The sequence below is a fragment of the Anomaloglossus baeobatrachus genome, chromosome 7 (assembly GCF_048569485.1).
Source record: "Anomaloglossus baeobatrachus isolate aAnoBae1 chromosome 7, aAnoBae1.hap1, whole genome shotgun sequence".
Taxonomy (NCBI): domain Eukaryota; kingdom Metazoa; phylum Chordata; class Amphibia; order Anura; family Aromobatidae; genus Anomaloglossus; species Anomaloglossus baeobatrachus.
This window is the reverse complement of record NC_134359.1, coordinates 115,462,764-115,482,753: the sequence shown is the minus strand read 5'-3', so window position 1 is coordinate 115,482,753 and position 19,990 is coordinate 115,462,764. Positions and strand designations below refer to the sequence as shown.

The 19,990-nt window shown below is 48.5% G+C and overlaps 2 protein-coding genes across 3 annotated transcripts in view; one reads left to right on the top strand and one right to left on the bottom strand.

Annotated features, from left to right (window-relative positions):
- The window catches only part of WDR12 (WD repeat domain 12), a 49,905-nt gene extending 43,916 nt beyond the window's left edge, over positions 1-5,989 (bottom strand). Inside the window, exons 1-2 of the mRNA XM_075318973.1 lie at positions 5,884-5,989; positions 4,516-4,610 (exon numbers count right to left, since the gene is read on the bottom strand). Of these exons, the coding sequence (XP_075175088.1) occupies positions 4,516-4,610; positions 5,884-5,924 (136 nt within the window). The 5' untranslated portion in view covers positions 5,925-5,989. The remainder of the gene's footprint in view (positions 1-4,515; positions 4,611-5,883) is intronic.
- Positions 5,990-6,049: 60 nt separating this feature from the next.
- Positions 6,050-19,990, top strand: part of CARF (calcium responsive transcription factor) — a 58,800-nt gene continuing 44,859 nt past the window's right edge. The window contains exon 1 of one of the 2 annotated variants that reach the window (XM_075318972.1): positions 6,050-6,118. The gene's annotated coding sequence lies outside the window, so the exon portion shown is untranslated. Of the gene's footprint in view, positions 6,119-6,381; positions 6,427-19,990 lie in introns of those variants that run through there. The other variant, XM_075318971.1, reaches the window with a different exon arrangement.

Genomic DNA, 19,990 nt, shown 5'->3' with positions numbered 1-19,990 from the left:
CAGCAACAGCCTCATTCACCTCCCGGCTTGTCTAACAGACATGGCCGCACATAGAACACACTAACACTGCTGTATATACATCACAAGAGAGGCTGGGGACAAACACATTACTGGGGGAATATATATTACTGAGGAAAGGGGTATACAGCAATGGGGGGCATACAGCTCTAGAGGAGGGCAGTGACTGAGGTGGGGGGGACAAACAGCTGTGAGGTGGGGGGTGACATGCAGCTCTGGGGGTATACAGCTCTGGGGTGGGGGGGGGACATACAGCTCTGAGGGGGTATACAGCACCTGGGTGGAGGGAACATACAGCTCTGAGGGGGTATACAGCACCTGGGTGGAGGGAACATACAGCTCTGAGGGGGTATACAGCACCTGGGTGGAGGGGACATACAACTCTTATAACCAATATAACATTAAGCAGCCCCCATATAGCACAATGCAGACCTAGATAGCATTAAGCACCTTCATGTAGTATATAGCCCACTTATAGCACAATGCAGACCCAGATAGCAATAGGCACCCACCCTCATGTAGTATACATCCCACATATAGCACAATGCAGACACATAGCATTAGGCACCCTCATGTAGTATACAGCCCCTATATACCACAGTGCAGAGCCAGATAGCATTAGGCACCCTCATATAGTACACAGCACCTATATAGCACAGTGTAGAGCCAGATAGCATTAGGTATCCTCATGTAGTACACAGACCTATATAGTACAGTGCAGACCCAGACAGCACAGTGCAGAGCCAGATAGCATTAGGTACCCTCATGTAGCATACAGCTTGTATATAGCACAGCCTGTATATAGCACAGTGCAGAGCCAGATAGCAATAGGTACCCTCATGTAGCATACAGCTTGTATATAGGCTATATACAAGCTGTATGCTACATGAGGGTGCCTATTGCTATCTGGCTCTGCACTGTGCTATATACAGGCTGTGCTATATAACATAGCACAGCCTGTATACAGCACAGTGCAGAGCCAGATAGCAGTAGGCACCCTCATGTAGAATACAGTGATTAATACTCAGTGGCGTAACTAGAGTTTGATGGGCCCTGGTGCAAAATTTGGACCGGGGTCCCCCTCCACGTACACCGACACTTAGGGTACGGAATAATGACACTGACACTTGGGGTACAGGATAATGACGCTGACACTTGGCTCTTACCCTCAGCACCCAGGTTTCCCATGATCTGAAATCTCTCTATCAGTACCCTGCTTTCCCATGTTCTGATATCCATCTTGTCCTCAGCACACTGCTTCCCCATGCTCTGCTATACATCTTTCCCTCAGCACCCAGCTTTCCCATATCAAAGCATGGGAAAGCTGGGTGCTGAGAGATGTACAGCAGAGCATGGGAAAGCTGGGTGCCGAGGGAAAGAGCCTTTTTCCCTCAGGACAAAACATTTCCATCCCATACTTGTATCTTTGTCCCCCCTTGTATATAGATCTCCAAATACTATAATGGCCCCCACATAGCCTTCCGTATAATATAAAGGGTCCCACATAACCCTTGATATATTAGAATGCACCCCCATAGTTCTCCATGTATTACAATGCATTTCCCCATAGTTCTCCATGTATTATAATTCACCCTATAGTTCACCATATATTATACTGCACCACATAGTCCTCCATATATTATACTGCACCACATAGTCCTCCAGTTTTATATGGCACACCCATAGTCCATGTATAAGGTAGCCTCCATATTCCTCCATATATTATAATGTAGCCCCCATAGTCCTATATGTATTATAATGTAGCGCCATAAATCATCATATTGTATTATGCAGCCCCATACTCCTCCATGTATAATGCACCCCTATATTCCATGTATAAGGTGTCCTTCATTTTGTATTATGCAGCCCCATACTCCTCCATGTATAATGCACCCCTAGTCCATGTATAAGGTGTCCTTCATGTTTATTATGTAGTCCCATAGACCTCCATGTATCATGCAGCCAGCACTCCCAGGCCTCCATGTGTCATGCAGCCAGCAAAATAAAAAAACAAGTACCTCTCTTCTCCTTCCGACCCCTGCGACCGCGGTAGTTACTCCCCTGCCCCCATATCTCCCACACCCTGCTCCCCATACAGCCTGCACCCCCATATCACACACACTACACCCCCATATCTCACACACCCTGCTCCCCATACAGCCTGCACCCCCCAGATCACACACACACACTACACCCCCATATGTAACACACCCTGCACCCCCCAGATGACACACACTACACCCCCATATGTAACACACCCTGCTCCCCATACAGCCTGCACCCCCCAGATCACACACACTACACCCCCATATCTCACACACCCTGCCCACATATCTCACCCTGCCTGTACCCCAACTTACCCCTCTCAAACACTCTGCACCCCTTCACATCCTTCTGTCACAGTCTGCACACCTCACATGCCACTCACCCTGCAGCCCCCTTTCCCCTCATGTCCCCTCTTTTCTTATTACTAGTCATGTGTCCAAATCTCCTGCAAATCTCCTCTTGCTTTCTGCCCGGCATCCTGTGTCTCCTCACACACAGTCACATGGGCGTGACATCATCGCAGGTCCTGCAGGATGGCTTATTCCGTCTTCTGTGCAGGTCAGGAGCACTCCTGCAGCTCAGAAACGGCTGGTGGCCTCTCCAGGTCAGGGGCCCCTCTACTGACACTGGGCTCCCCTGACTCACAGGCCGGCCCCCTGACGGTCGCATTGTCGGCCACTACACAGCAGCACTACACATAGGGGCCCGGCAGCCGGCTCTGCAGAGCGGCTGCCGGGCCACTATGTGTACTAGTGCCGCTGTGTAGTGGCCGGCCTGTGAGTCAGGGGAGCCCAGTGTCAGTAGAGGGGCGGCTCACTTCTCCTCGTTCCCCCGCTGATCCGGTCTCCTCGGCGCGTCGTCCATTGCTGTCGCTCGCTCTGACCTCTCAGCAGGCGCGCAGTGATGACGTCACCGCGCTCTGCTGCAGAGCTGTCAGAACGCCGACAGTCACAGTGGGGAGAATGATAAGAGAGAGAGCGCGCCACTCACTCTCTCATCATTGCTCTCAATTGTATCGGCACCTGCGATGCCGAAGCAATTGAAAGCGCGATCCTCGGCGGGGGGCGGTGACAGCGCGGCCACTGGGCCCCCCTGAGTAGCGGTGCGCCACTCCTGCCACCGCGAGTGGGCCCCCCCGGCAGCTCAGGGCCCCGGCATTTGACCGGGTTTGCCGGGTGCTGGCGCCGGCCCTGAGACTAAGATAACACAAGTAAACACATAATACAGTTTATAAATGAAGGTCTTTATTATTAAGGGAAAAAGAAATGCCTACAGTGAAGCATGGTAGAGGAAATGTCTTGGTGTGGGGCTGCATGAGTCCTGCCAGCTGTGGGGGGAACTACAGTTCATTGAGAGAACCATGTATGCCAACATGTCCTGTGACATACTGAAGCAGAGCATGATCCCTCCCTGAACTGGGCTGCAGGGCAGTATTCCAACAAAACAACCAAGAAAACAGCCACAAGATGACCACTGCCTTGCTAAACAAATTGAAGGGAAACATGCTGGACTGGCCAAGCATGTCTCCACATATAAACCTTATTGAGCATCTGTGGGGCGTTAAAAGAGGGGATATATCCGCAGGACACTTTCCCCGTGGACACATAGCCTAAAGGTGTTTTTTGAACATTATACAGAGTGGCCTGAGCTTTTATATACAATATTCTAGCATGGTGGGGGCTGCAGCTTATAGTCGCCAAATCTGGTGACAGGTTCCCTTTAAGGCAGTGCTTGAAAATATTGGTGGCCACACAAATAGACACTTTGGGCACAATTTGGCCATTTTCACTTAGGGGTGTACTCACTTTTGTTGCCAGTGGTTTAGACATTAAAGCTGTGTGGTGAGTTATTTAGAGGGCACCAAATTTACCCTGTTATACAAGCCACTAATGTACATTGTATCAAAGTGTCAGATCTTCAGTAAAAAGATATAAAATATTAAAAAAAAAAAAATGTGAGGGGTGTACTTACTATTGTGAGATACTTTATAAAAACACCAGGGATTTCAACGCCAAATACAAATTTAATGACTGACACTTTTCCCACTATAATGTACATCAATCTGATCAGCCCCGGCTGCTCTATAACACCCTGACTGCACATCAGACAGCATTTCACTGACAGGTTCCCAGGTTCCAATGACAGGTTGTAACTAATCAGTAAGGTCATGGTCACACAGACTAATACTTTTCATAGGGGGCATTGCCTGTGAGACTCTACAGCACACATCCATAGGACGCCCTGTAATGGGAGCCGGATCTCTAGGGGTGCGCAGGAAGTAGAGGGGTTTGTATGAAGAGGTTTCCCCATGGACCTGGAACCGATCACTCAGGCTGGGGACAATCGTCATCACATCCAGGATGAATCAGTATTGATGAAATGAAAGGAGTTTGCTTAACGCACGGATCCCATTTAAGACCCCAAATGAAGTAACCCACCACATGAACTCACCATTTTTGGTTTCAAGCACCTTGTTGATGATATTACTGAGATCTGCAATTTCAGATGATGCCGGAATGGAGAAAGGAAAATCGTCAATTTCATACCTAAGAAAAAAAATGACAGTTAAGAAATAGCCGTGTAACCTCATATTACTACATCAGGGAAGAAGACCACACCGGAAAATAGAATTCTACACAAGACTTTAATAAAGGCCATGAAAGTACACGGACAGTCATAGGAGACATAGGACGCGGTGGGACAGACCGTCTCCTATTACATTGCTGCAGTGTATATATTATAGGGGCCGCAGGACACAGTAATGCCCTCCACAGCATGAGCACGACGAGCAGAAATCCTTACACATCTTGGCTGCTGTCAGTGAGATTAATGGTTGTCTAAGGAATGTTCTGCCATGATTAATGCACTGGGGCACAGAAATCATCAAGATCCGCTGCCGGCAGCTTCTTTTGCAATTGCTCATCAATGACCACCTAGATGTGCTGGGTGAGAGAAAAGCCTGACTTGGGAGACACTGCAGGACATGGACACACGTAGTCTGCTCACGGCCTCTCAATATCGTGTTGAAAAATGGCTCTTGATTACAGCTGATCAATGGACGTGCTGGATGTTAGATGGCTACAGATCTGATAATAAAGAAGCCCTCACATCAAAGATTATGTCATCTTGATATATTGAAATCACCATATTATATAGCACTGTGTAATTAAAATTGATCATTTTGACCTTCTGGCCAGATAATTCTTCTCTTTTCCATTAGGTTTATGACATTACATGATTAAAAACTGACTGACAGTTTACGGCGGGACAGGGGGCTGGCGCCGGCGTCCGCACCGGGACAGGGGGCTGGCGCCGGCGTCCGCATCGGGACGGGGGGCTGGCGCCGGCGTCCGCATCGGGACGGGGGGCTGGCGTCCGCACCGGGACAGGGGGCAGCAGTATCCACTGCACACCACAGCACTGCTACATTAGAAACTGAGGTGATCTGTGAGACAATTTCCACGTGAACACGTCTGTAGCAATTCCGCCCCAAGTGGGTTCAGTCCGTGTTGCAGCCCCCGGTGGAGCGTCAGACGGCCGGTCAGTCATTAGCCTGGCCGCCATGTAACTCTCCAGCAATGGTGGCCTACACAAGGCTGTCCCTGGCAGCACCGTGCAGTGTAGCATGGTGGGTGCCGAGCTCCCGATGCCACACACGTCAGTGTCCTGCTGGTGAGTGGAGCACTCCAGGCTTCATGTCAGTAAGGATGCTCCAGTACAGTGCTCCTAAATGGTGTGGCTGATAACAGAGAACAGCAGCTTACAGTCCGGGGTGTCAGGCTATGTACAGGGCTAATGCCGGCACACGTGGGAACTCACTTCTTATTCCTGGTAAAGAACCGGGCCTGGATCTGCGCCATCGCGGAGTCTCCTCAGTCCAGCAGGGCTGATCGCTGAGCTAACCACGTGTTACACGGAGCATGCCTGCAGGCCGAGCGCAGCAGCGGAGTCTATCGATTCGTCAGGTCTGCAGTTAAAGTGACAGTGTTCGCACAGCCGGCCCGCTTACCCCTGGCGTACAAGGCGATGTATTGCAACTGTTCATCACTTTAAGGTCATTTATTCTCTTAGGGTTACATATGCCGTGTGCTAATACCGTACATGTATGCCGGTCACCGTACTCCATCTACACACTATTTCAGACGGTTTAGCTGACGGCAGATTTTATATGACAAATATCCTTAACAAGTTAACCCCAGTGTAAACCAGATTCCTTTATGATTTGCGTTTCACTTTGCTTCCGGGTTGCGTTCCACGAGTCTACGGAAGCCGTAAAAGGACCAATTGTGGCGGGCCTTTGTTCGTTCGCGCATGCGCGAGTGTTCCGGTCTCCATGGTGGTGCCTGAAAAAGCCAAGACGAGGTTGAGTAGACTCGTTTTGAATTTTCTCTCCTTGGGTGGCTGGGTCTCACCCCTCCCCCTTTATAGAGCCGCGTGCAGGGCACAGAGTGGGGGGGAGAGCTCCGGGCATCGGGATGGTGGGGCTGTACATGCGGTGGCAGTGTACCGTGCAAACAGCGGCTAATATGGCGGTGCGGGCTGGGAGCTGGCGCAGAAGTGACACAGGCTGCGCCATGTACCGGGGCAGGACCGTCTGTATCCTGCAGGCACCGGACAGCGCTAGAGGGGTGCAGCTATAGGGAATAGTACTATCAATTGCTCGTTTAAGGGGCGCGCATGTGCCCCTATACGGGGTATTACTATACACTGGGTTATTAAAGGGGCGGTGCACTGATATATATATATATATATATAATATATATGTATGTGTGTGTGTATATATATATATGTATGTGTGTATATATATATATATGTGTGTATATATATATATATATATATATATGCGCTATCGGGGATGTTACTATTCATTGTTATTAAAGTTGTGTGGCTGTCTGGCCATTACTATGTATATATTAAAGGGGCACTGTATTGTGTTGGGGGCTATAGGCGGTATTTCTATACATTGTTATTAAAGGGGTGGTGCACTGATGTGCAGCTATTATAATATATTTTTATTAAAGGGGTGATTGTGTGTGTGTGGCTATTGATATACGGTGTGGATGTCTGGCTATATGGGCTTTTACTATACACTTAAGAGTGCTGTATGCCTATATGAGGCTTTTAATGTTATTAAAGGGATGTGCATCTATAGGGGCTATTAGTATACAATGTTAAAGGGGTTGTGTGGGGCCATAAGGGATGTTACTTTACATTTGTTAAAGGGGTGGTGTACTGAAGTGCAGCTATCACTATACATTATTAAAGGGGTGCTGTGCAGCTATATGGGGCTATTGCTATACATTGTATTATTAAAGGGGTGCTGATGTGTAGCTAAATAGGGATATTACTATACATTATTAGTTTCTGCACTTATCTGACAATATGGGGCTATTAATATACATTAGCGTGCTGCACTGATCTGCGACTATGGGGCTAGTGCTATACATTGTGTTAAGGAGCTCTGCACTGATCTGTGACCATACACTCACATACGATCTCCATAAAGAAAAGACTCGTGTTGAAAATATTTACTGATGTAAATTGTGAAATTTGTTGGTTCCAAACTTTTTTTTTGTTAAAAAATGTAATTTGAATACATTTTTATCTCCTTTGATTACACTACATTTCTGTAATCAAGGAGAAAATAGGTGAAAAGCCAACTTTATTTTTACAGCACCATTAATTTCATGCAGCTGTACACGAGAAGGGGCTGCATACAAAGCACAAGATGACTGTAATTTCTTTTCTGCATGAATTCAGCCAAATGAGGTGATCAGCCTTTATTACTCAATATTTTCAAATTAAATTTCTAATTTTAAAAAAAAAACAAAAAACAAGAAGTCACGCTTTAAAGATTCACATTTTTTATATATCTATCTATATACTAGCTGTACTACCCGGCTTCGCCCGGGTTAATAACTGCTGTTAAAATAGAATGTATTAACAAATTTATTCTGCGCACAAAAACTACAAAACAAATAGAAATGTAATTATTAAAAGGCAAAAACTAAGCTAATAGAAGCATTTCACAACATATATTTCAACACCACAGATATTCCACACAGATTTAACTAAATTGGCCAAGTAATGTGTGCGGTCTGCCTCTGCCCAGGTCTGCCTCTGCCCAGGTCTGCCTCTGCCCAGGTCTGCCTCTGCCCAGGTCTGCCTCTGCCCAGGTCTGCCTCTGCCCAGGTCTGCCTCTGCCCAGGTCTGCCTCTGCCCAGGTCTGCCTCTGCCCAGGTCTGCCTCTGCCCAGGTCTGCCTCTGCCCAGGTCTGCCTCTGCCCAGGTCTGCCTCCCCACCGACATCTTATTACCTCACATACAAGCTTCTTATACTATGAATGTCTTTTGTTCCTATAGCAACCACTCACAGCTCCTACTAATAACCTGTAGTTCCAGGCTCCATTTACTTTAATGGAGGCATATTTTTTGGAGCATAACTGTAAAGCGCGGGGTTACATTTTCCTGTCAAAACATAGTCTATGACGTTCCCTGGGTCACATGAGGTGTCTGTGCAAAATTTCGTGATTGTAAATGCGACGGTGCGGATACACTTTTCGTTTCACTTTTTCCCCCATTATGTAGATAGGGGCAAAATTGATTGGTAAATTGGAACGCGCAGGGTTAAAATTTCGCCTCACAACATAGCCTATTACACTCTCGGGGTCCAGACGTGCGAGTGTGCAAAATTATGTGGCTATAGCTGCGACAGTGCAGATGCCAATCCTAAGCCTACAACCTACAATAGCCTTCAGCCCAGTAGACCACTGCGCAACCAGCTCTGTCCTCACCTATTGTACCATCACCCATTCCCTGTAGACTGTGAGCCCTCGCGGGCAGGGTCCTCTCTCCTCCTATACCAGTCTGTCTTGTACTGTTAATGATTGTTGTACGTATACCCTCTTTCACTTGTAAAGCGCCATGGAATAAATGGCGCTATAATAATAAATAATAATAATAATAATAATAATAAGATGTCAGTGGGTGGGGTGGGGGGGATAGAGGGAGACAAAGAGAGAGACGGATGGACAGAGACAGATGGACGGTGAGAGAGAGGGACGGACAGACAGACAGACGGACGGACGGTGAAAGAGACAGAGAGACAGACGGTGAAAGACAGAGACAGGCGGCCGGACGGTGAAGGTGACAGAGAGACGGACCGACGGTGAAGGGGACAGAGACAGGCAGACAGGGAAGGAGGAGACAGCCAGAGAGACAGACAAAGATAGATGGGGAAAGACACAGACCTTGCAGAGAAAGACTGGGAAAGTGACAGAGAAATGGAGACAGAGACAGGCAGACAGGGAAAGAGACAGACAGAAACAGGCAGACAGGGAAAGAGACAGACAGAAACAGGCAGACAGGGAAAGAGACAGAGAAATTGAGACAGACAGGGAAAGAGGCAGACGGAGACAGGCAGACAGGGAAAGAGGCAGACGGAGACAGGCAGACAGGGAAAGAGGCAGACGGAGACAGGCAGACAGGGAAAGAGGCAGACGGAGACAGGCAGACAGGGAAAGAGGCAGACGGAGACAGGCAGACAGGGAAAGAGGCAGACGGAGACAGGCAGACAGGGAAAGAGGCAGACGGAGACAGGCAGACAGGGAAAGAGGCAGACAGAAACAGGCAGACAGGGAAAGAAACAGAGGCAGGCAGACAGACAGGCGAACATCCTCCTCCTGAAGGGGGAGGAACGTTCGGCGTCACAGCGACGTCACTCAGCGGCCGGCCAATAGCAGCGGAGGGGCGGAGATGAGTGGGACATAAACATCCCGCCCACCTTCCTTCCGCATTGCCGGCGGGACGCAGGTAAGCTGTGTTCGTCGTTCCCGTGGTGTTACACGGAGTGATGTGTGCTGCCTCGGGAACGATGAACAACCGGAGCACAGAAGGAGGACCGACTTTTTGAAAATGAACGATGTGTCAACGAGCAATGATAAGGTGAGTATTTTTTGCTCGTTCACAAGCATTCCTAGGTGTCACACGGTGCGATATGTCTAACGATGCCGGATGTGTGTCACTAACGACGTGACCCCGACGACATATCGCCCGATATATCGTACCGTGTGACGCCGGCATAAAGCTGGAGTCACACTTGCGATTAACTCGCACGAGTGGTATGCGAGAAAATCTCGCATTGCACTCAGACACATGTTAATCAATGAGGCAGCTCCCATCCGCTATTTTTTACTCACTCCAAATCGGACTGAGAAAAAAATCGCAGCATGCTGCGTTTTGGTGAGGTTCCCGCGCGAGTCTCTTCAATGCAAGTCTTTGGGTGTGTGAAAAAAAAAAAAAACGGCACACGGACCATCCTAGTGACATCCGTTTTTCTCAATAGATTTCAAACATGTAGCAGAGAACACTGTAAATGCTCCTGTACATAACAGTACATGAGTAGCAGCTGCTGAGGAGAAAAACTGATTGCACACTGACAGCATACTGATAGCACACTGATGAAATGTGAGAAGTAATCGTCCTACTTTCTGGCATGAGAATCGGACCGATTTTACACACGCAAGTGTGATTCCAGCCTAAGACCCGCAACACACATCCGTTTTTTTTGTATGTGTGCGGTACGTATTTGCACGTACCGGAGACACGTACAGACGGAGACCCATGTTATTCAATGGTAGATGGCACACACACGTAAAATCACACGGAACGTGTGTCCATGTGATAAGTACGTGTGTGCGCTTTTCTGCACGGACGACATGTCCGTTTTTGGCCGGCAGCACGCAGGCATGGACTCGCTAAAGTCTATGGGTCCGTGCCTGCACGGACCGCACACGGAGTATGTCCGTGTTCAGCACGTTTCGTGCCAAAAACTCCTTATTACCCCAAATATCAATGCACCAGGGCAAATCGGGAACAGCTGTGTACAGTCCTGCTGTGATTGGGTGCAGTGAGACACCTGTCACTCAGCGTGGGGGGCGTGTCTGACTGCAACCAATCACAGGCGTCTGTGGGTGGGGAAAGCAGGGAATACGAGATTGATTAATGAGCGGCCGGCATATTCAAAGTAATTGTTGCCGCATATTCTCTGCACAGGTGTTCCTCGCTGCGCTGGTGATCGGGGAGCGGTAAGTATGAGAGAGGGCTGCTCACTTCAGTCACTTGGGGGATTAGCGGTCACTGGTGAATCCTTCACAGGTGACCGCTAATCAGTACGCGGCACACAGATAGAGCCGCGGCATGACAATGAAGTCGGGTGAAGTTCACCCGAGTTCATTCTCATTGCGCAACTCTGTCTGCTGTCAGCCGACATGTATCAACGACATTGTGCATCACACACACGGACATTCCACACGGACATTCCACGTACAAATACACGGACATTTTACACACAAACACGGACATTTTACACGTACACACGGCTCGCATGCGCCATCACACGGATGCCATACGTACCGGAGAAACGCCCCAAAAAAACGACGGAACACGGACCCGAAAAACGGACCATATCACACGGACGTTTTTTATGCGGAAGTGTGTTTTAGGCCTATGACAGAGGAGGGTACTTACATTAAGGCTGGAGTCACACTTGTGAGAGACTCGCACGAGTCTCGCATCGCATCACCCGGCACGGCCTGATGCTCTCCGGACAGGAGCTTCTCACCTGTATAGAAATACATGCTGCCATCCCGCTCCTGTCTGGAGAGTGTGCGGCCATGCCGGGTGATGCAATGCGAGACTAGCGCGAGTCTCTCACAAGTGTGATTCTGGCCTAAGGCTGGAATCACACTTGCGATTGTAAAATCGGACCGAGTCTCATGCTAGAAATTAGGACTATTTCTTTTCACACTTCATCAGTGTGCTGTCAGTGTGCAATCAGTATTTACCCTCAGCAGCTGCTACTCATGTAATGTTATGTACAGGAGCATTTACAGTGTTCTCTGCTACATGCGTGAAATGTATTGAGAAAAACGCATGTCACTAGGATGGTGTGTGTGCCGTCCGTGTGACATCTTTTTTTTTTTTTCACGCACCCATAGACTTTCATTGAAGAGACTCGCGCGAGAAACTCACCAAAATGCAGCATGCTGCGATTTTTTTTCTCAGTCCGATTTGGACTGAGAAAAAAATAGCAGATGGGAGCTGCCTCATTGATTACCATGGGTTTGAGTGCAATGCGAGAATTTCTTGCTTTTCACTCGTGCGAGTTAATCGCAAATGTGAAGCCGGCCTTAAAGCACCACTCCAGCACTGAAATAAGGAATACTGGAGGGGGTATTTAAGAACAAAATGTATCACCAGTCACTGGATATAAAAATGAGCATCCAATTTAGGGTTAGACTGCAAATCACCCTGAAAATGAAAGTAAACAATTGAAATCCTAATTTAATTGCAAGCTGTTCTGTTGTGGCTCAGTAGAGGGTATGGCCCCCATGTGCCTGTATGTACTGCTGACAATACGGGACACCTTGTCCTAGGGGATCCCTCCCAGACCTGGGTCAGTGCATCAGTGGCTCCTGCGCAGTCTGTGGCACTACTTGGATGTTGCACGCTCTGATGTGTAATGTCGCACAAGTTCTTGGGATTCAGGTCTAATGAAAATGTGGGAATCAACATACAGTATGTGACCCAGGAGCTGCTTCTACACTCCAACCACATGATGCTGGGCACTGTCCTGTACCAGGAGAAAAAAAGGGCACACTGGACCAATGTGAGGTCTAATAATAACCCTGAGGAGGCTATTGGGACACTAATGGCCATCACGTGTAAGTTTTTGCAACCCTCCAAGGTTGGACCTCCTGGCCAAACCTTCTAAATGTGTTACCATCAGTCATGATTTGGCCAAGAAGCTGATATCCAGCTGCCAGGGAGAATTGTAGAAGACTTGAAAAATAAGTGTCAACACATATTTAAGTCTGTTCATAAACCTGATGGATTTGTCATTAAAAGTTTAAAAACTTATGAAATGCTGATTGTACTTCCATAACCATACCATAGAAACGTGACTAAAAGATCTAAAAACACTCAAACAGCTGAGCACATAAACTCATATACTGTGCAAGGAAAAACTGAAAGATCCCAGCACTAAACTCATTTTGCGTCCTTTCCATTTGCCGGAACTGTACGGATCCCGGATTTTGTAGTTCCACTGATCAGAAAATGAAAGCATATCCCAGTGAGATATTTAAAAATCCCTCTAATTACCAGGGCAATCGAGAAGAGCTCGGTAAAGTGCCGCACTTTTCACATCTAATGGTGCAACAATTCCGGGGTGGCTGCGGGCTGCTACTGTGTAGGCTGGGGGGGGTCCAATAACCATGGGCCTCCTAACTAAGTCTTATAATAGCAGCCCCCAGCTGCTTTTTACCAGCGCTGGTTTCTAAAAAGTTTTTTGTTTTTTTTAATAAGTACCTTAAGGAAATAAAATTACATACCGGTTAATATTTACTATTAATTTAGGCACATCAAGCTTCATAGGCTGGTACCAGGCCATTCTTTTCCAACAATGTTCGGACTCCTCTGTTTTCTAAACTCCTGAAAAAATTGCTGGGACTTCCGGTTCCTGTTCACCCACCTCACTATCTTCCAAATTGCATGCGTTTTTTTTTTATAATGAAAATGGCTCCTCATGGCAAAGAATTCTCTGAGGATCTAAAAAATAGAATTGTTGCAGAGAGCATGATCCCCTCCCTTCGTATTCCAACATGATAACGACCCAAAACACACCTTCAAAATGACTACTACCTTGCTAAATAAACTGAGAGTAAAGGTGCTGGACTAGTCAAGCATGTGTCCAGACCCAAAGGTCTCTAACATCCACCAGCTCTGTGATGTTGTCATGAAGGATGGAAGAGGATCCAGCCTCTCCTGTGAAGCTCTAGTGAACTCCATGCCCAAGAGAGTTAAGGCAGCGCTTGAAAATAATGGTGGCCACAAAAAATATTGACACTTTGGGCTCAATTTGGGCATTTTCACTTAGGGGTGTACTCACGTTTGTTACCAGCGGTTTAGCCATTAATGGCGGTGTGTTGAGTTTAGAGGGCACCTAATATACACTGTTAGGCTATGCGCACATGCTGCGTTTTTATGACGCTGCGCTTTTGTGCGTTTTTGGCCTCTAAAAACGCACAAAAACGCACCCGCGGCAAAAAAAAAACTCATCAAAAAACGCTTGCGTTTTAACCGTGATTTGGTGCGTTTTTGGCTGCGTTTTGCTGCGTTTTTGATCTCTGCGTTTTTCTGCGTTTTTCCAATGCATTGCATGGGGGGAAAACGCAGAAAAACGCAGGAAATAATTGACATGTCCATTTTTTTTTTTTAAGCTCAAAACCGCAGCTTAAAAAAAAAGTTGTGCGCGGACAGCAAAAATGAAAACTCATAGACTTTGCTGGGGAAGCAAAGTCATGCAGTTTTGAGGCCAAAAACGCACCCGAAAAACGCTCAAAAACGCCGCGAAAAACGCACTGTGTGCACATAGCCCTATACCAGCTGTGCACTGACTACTTTACATTGTATCAAACTTGTCCTATCATCAGTGTTGTCCCAAAGATCTGAAAGTGCTGGCACCCTTGAAATTGTTGCTGAAAATTAAGTATTTCTCTCAGAAAATTTTTGCAAGTACATGTTTTTGTTATACACATATTATTATTGCCTTTGTGTGTATTGGACCAACACAAAAAAAAGGTCAAATTAGATATAATTTCACACAACACCCCCAAAATGGGCAGGACGAAATTGTTAGCACCTTTCTAAAATTGTGTGTAATCAATGAAGTAGAAGTGCTGGATCTGCCCCCACAGTCCCCAGACCCCAATCCAATTGAACATTTGTGGATAAAGTTGCAGAAAAAGCTGCATACCCAAGTGAGGTGATCCATATGCACCATCATGGGGAACATGTGGAAGAGACATGGCATCAGATTTCGGTAGAGATATGCTTGTGTCTGATAGACAGCATGCCCAGAAGGATGCAGGCAGTGATGACAGCCAAAAGGTGGATTTACATAATACTAACAAAATAATTAAAACTTAGATTTTTAGGAGCAAAACGGTAACAATGCAGTGACATGACAAGAATCTAAGCCATTTTTATGAGTGAGATAGCCAAGACGATTGTCTATAAAATGAGGGTAGTCTCACTTTCAAAACTATAGTGTATGGAGAGACATGGAGCTCAAAACATTGTTACCCTTTCTTTGTCGCTCCATTGGGAGACCCAGACAATTGGGTGTATAGCTTCTGCCTCCGGAGGCCACACAAAGTATTACACTTAAAAGTGTAAACCCCTCCCCTCTGCCTATACACCCCCCCGTGCATCACGGGCTCCTCAGTTTTTATGCTTTGTGCGATGGAAGAAAAGAGGGTCCATAACAGGGCCCCCGGCATGCTCCCTTCTCACCCCACTCTGGTCGGCGGTGCTGTTAAGGTTGAGGTACCCATTGCGGGTACATAGGCAGGAGCCACATGCTGTTTTCCTTCCCCATCCCTTAGGGGCTCTGGGTGAAGTGGGATCCTAACCGGTCACCAGGCACTGGGACCGTGCTCCCTCCGCAGCCCCTGGGGGGATCTGCTGGACAGGAGACCGGGAATCGTCAGGGACAAGGCCCTGCTCCTCTGAGGTACTCTGTGTCCCCTTGGGGACGGCGCATAGAGCGCCTGTGTTATGGACGCTGCAGCAGCTGCTGGGTGTGTTGGTGCGCCGGGACTACCGCGCTGACCGCGCTTGTTTGCCGGCCGCGCTTATAACTTTACTCCCCGGCTTTTGCGGCCTAGTACCGCATACTCCCGCCCCCGGGCCTGCCAGTCAGGGGTAAGGGCGGGACGCTGCACTGAACGTCAGCGCTGAGGGCTGGAGCATACTTCGTATCCTCCTCCCCCCTCACTGAGCACCGTGGGGCACCAGATTCCCGCACTTTCTGAGGCACGCCCACGGCTCCCTCCTCCTCTCAGAACGCTGGCAGCCATTCCTATCAGCACTTCTGACGCTGGAGAACTTCAGAGGGGAGACAACACCGAACTAGGTGCTGGCCCCCCTGGGTGCCGAAGTGTATATTTATATGATTATATTGTATACATTTGCTCTGTACGACCGCACTATTGCTTTGGCTATATACCCTCTCTGATTGCTCTAAGAGGAGACAACAGCATGTCGTCCGCAAAAAGCAAGGGTGCCAAGGCACAGGCTTACTTTGCAACCTGTACCTCATGTGCGGCTATGCTACCTGCAGGTTCCACCTACCCTCATTGTGTGCAATGTTCGGCCCCTGTGACACTCACTCAGCCGGAGCCTCTGCCACTGGTGGGACCCCCGGCCCAGGTGGAACCACCTGCTGCCACTGTCCAGGTGACAGGGACAGAGTTTGCAGTATTCGCTGACAAACTGTCTGAGTCTATGGATAAATGGTCTGCTAAGATACTAGAAGCTTTGCAGTCCAGACCGGTAACACAGGCCCCGGGCACAGTTGAATCATTGACCCCAGGCCCCCCTCGGTTGGAGCAGCAAAGTGCTCCTGGGGCGACTCATAGGTCCCACGGTGAGGAATCCGACATGGACCGCAGTCCCAGACCGGCTAAGCGGGCTCGCTGGGAGCTTCCCTCGACTTCATCACACTGTTCAGGGTTTCAGCATGAGGACTCTCTGGAGGATGAAGCGGATGGGGCAGATCAGGGCTCTGATCCTGACACCGCTCTCAACCTTGATACACCTGAAGGGGACGCCATAGTAAACGACCTTATAGCGTCCATCAATCAGGTGTTGGATCTTTCTCCTCCAGCTCCTCCGATTGAGGAGTCAGCTTCTCAGCAGGAGAAATTCCGTTTTAGGTTTCCCAAACGTACACGGAGTGGGTTTCTTGATCACTCCGACTTCAGAGATACAGTCCAGAAACACCGAGCTTTTCCAGATAAGCGCTTTACTAAGCGCCTTAATGACACACGTTATCCCTTCCCCCCTGACGTAGTCAAGGGTTGGACTCAGTGTCCCAAGGTGGATCCTCCAGTCTCTAGACTGGCGGCTAGATCCATAGTTGCAGTGGCAGATGGTGCATCACTCAAGGATGCCACTGACAGGCAGATAGAGCTCCTGATGAAATCCATCTATGAAGCTATTGGCGCGTCCTTTGCTCCGGCATTCGCAGCCGTATGGGCACTACAAGCTATCTCAGCTTGTCAGTCTGAGATTAATGCAGTCACACGTGCCTCTACTCCGCAGGTTGTGTCCTTAACCTCTCAGGCGTCGGCGTTTGCGTCCTACGCCATGAATGCTGTCCTGGACTCTGCGAGCCGTACGGCGGTAGCATCCGCCAATTCGGTGGCAGTCCGCAGGGCCATGTGGCTACGTGAATGGAAGGCAGACTCTGCTTCCAAAAAGTTCTTAACTGGGTTGCCATTTTCTGGCGACCGCCTGTTTGGCGAGCGATTGGATGAAATCATTAAACAATCCAAGGGAAAGGACTCGTCCTTACCCCAGTCCAAACCAAACAGACCTCCACAACGGAAGGTACAATCGAGGTTTCGGTCCTTTCGGCCCTCAGCCAGATCTCAATTCTCCTCGTCCAACAGGCCACAGAAGGGTCAGAGGAACTCCGATTCATGGCGGTCTAAGTCACGTCCTAAGAAGACCGCCGGAGGAACCGCTCCCAAAGCGGCCTCCTCATGACTTTCGGCCTCCCCAAACCGCATCCTCGGTCGGTGGCAGGCTCTCCCGCTTTTGCGACGCCTGGTTGCCACATGTCCAAGACCGATGGGTGAGAGACATTCTGTCTCACGGTTACAGGATAGAGTTCAGCTCTCGTCCTCCGACTCGTTTCTTCAGAACATCTCCACCCCCCGAGCGAGCCGATGCTCTTCTTCAGGCGGTGAGCACTCTGAAGGCAGAAGGAGTGGTGATCCCTGTTCCCCTTCAGCAATGGGGCCACGGTTTTTACTCCAACTTATTTGTGGTGCCAAAAAAGGACGGATCTTTCCGTCCCGTTCTGGACCTAAAACTGCTCAACAGACACGTGAAAACCAGGCGGTTCCGGATGGAATCTCTCCGCTCCGTCATCGCCTCAATGTCCCAAGGAGACTTCCTAGCATCAATCGACATCAGGGATGCTTATCTCCACGTGCCGATTGCACCAGAGCATCAGCGCTTCCTGCGTTTCGCCATCGGGGACGAACACCTTCAGTTCGTGGCACTGCCTTTCGGCCTGGCGACAGCCCCACGGGTCTTCACCAAGGTCATGGCAACAGTGGTAGCAGTCCTACACTCTCAGGGACACTCGGTGATCCCTTACTTAGACGACCTGCTTGTCAAGGCCCCCTCTCGGGTGGCATGCCAACACAGCCTGAACATTGCTATGGAGACTCTCCATAGATTCGGGTGGATCATCAATTTCCCAAAGTCAAAATTGACGCCGGCCCAATCACTGACATATCTCGGCATGGAGTTTCATACTCTCTCAGCGATAGTGAAGCTTCCGCTGGACAAACAGCGTTCACTACAAACAGGGGTGCAATCTCTCCTTCGAGCCCAGTCGCACCCCTTGAGGCGCCTCATGCACTTCCTAGGGAAGATGGTGGCAGCAATGGAGGCAGTTCCTTTTGCGCAGTTTCATCTGCGTCCACTTCAATGGGACATTCTCCGCAAATGGGACAGGAAGTAGACGTCCCTCGACAGCAGGGCTGTGGAGTCGGTAAGCCAAACCTTCGACTCCGACTCCGACTCCTCAAATTCTCTTGCACCGACTCCGACTCCGGCTCCGACTCCGGCTCCGACTCCGACTCCTACATATATTGCTTATAGTTAGGTGAAAAATTTATTGTAGTACATGAATATGTGTATGTGAACATCAGACATTTAATAATTTTTATGATACAATAATCAAGATATTTGGATAGAACATAAAATATATTTATTGGAATACAACTTTAGAACACAAAAAACTGTAATAAATTGTAAATATGTAATACACTATGTAATATACAGTAGATTACATATATATCTTGTGTGTGTGTATATACACTGTATATATATATATATATATTATATATATTACATATTTACAATTTATTAGTTTTTTTGGGTTCTAAAGTTGTATTCCAATAAATATTTTATGTTCTATCCAAATATCTTGATTATTGTATCATAAAAACAATTAAATGTCTGATGTTCACATTGTACTACAATACATTTTTCACTTAAATATAAGCATTATACTAAATGTTGTTATTTAGTAAAATATTCAGCACATTCTGCATTGCACTCCTGTCCCCAATTTATTATATATTTTAGGAGTCGGAGTCGGTGCATTTTATACCGACTCCGACTCCGACTCCACCAAAATGAGCTCCGACTCCGACTCCACGACTCCGACTCCGACTCCACAGCCCTGCTCGACAGGAACGTCTCCCTTTCTCGGGCAGCCAAGGCCTCCCTTCAGTGGTGGCTTCTTCCCACTTCTCTGTCGAAGGGGAAATCCTTCCTGCCCCCATCCTGGGCTGTGGTCACGACGGACGCGAGTCTGTCAGGGTGGGGAGCGGTCTTCCTCCACCACAGGGCTCAGGGTACCTGGACTCAGCCAGAGTCCTCCCTTCAGATCAATGTTCTGGAGATAAGGGCAGTGTATCTAGCCCTAAAGGCGTTCCAGCCGTGGCTGGAAGGCAGGCAGATCCGAATTCAGTCGGACAACGCCACGGCGGTGGCATACATCAACCACCAAGGCGGCACACGCAGTCGGCAAGCCTTCCAGGAAGTTCGGCGGATTCTGCTGTGGGTGGAAGCCACAGCCTCCACCATCTCCGCAGTTCACATCCCGGGCGTAGAAAACTGGGAAGCAGACTTTCTCAGTCGCCAGGGCATGGACGCAGGGGAATGGTCTCTTCACCCGGACGTGTTTCAAGAGATCTGTTGCCGCTGGGGAACGCCGGACGTCGATCTCATGGCGTCTCGGCACAACAACAAAGTCCCGGCATTCATGGCACGGTCTC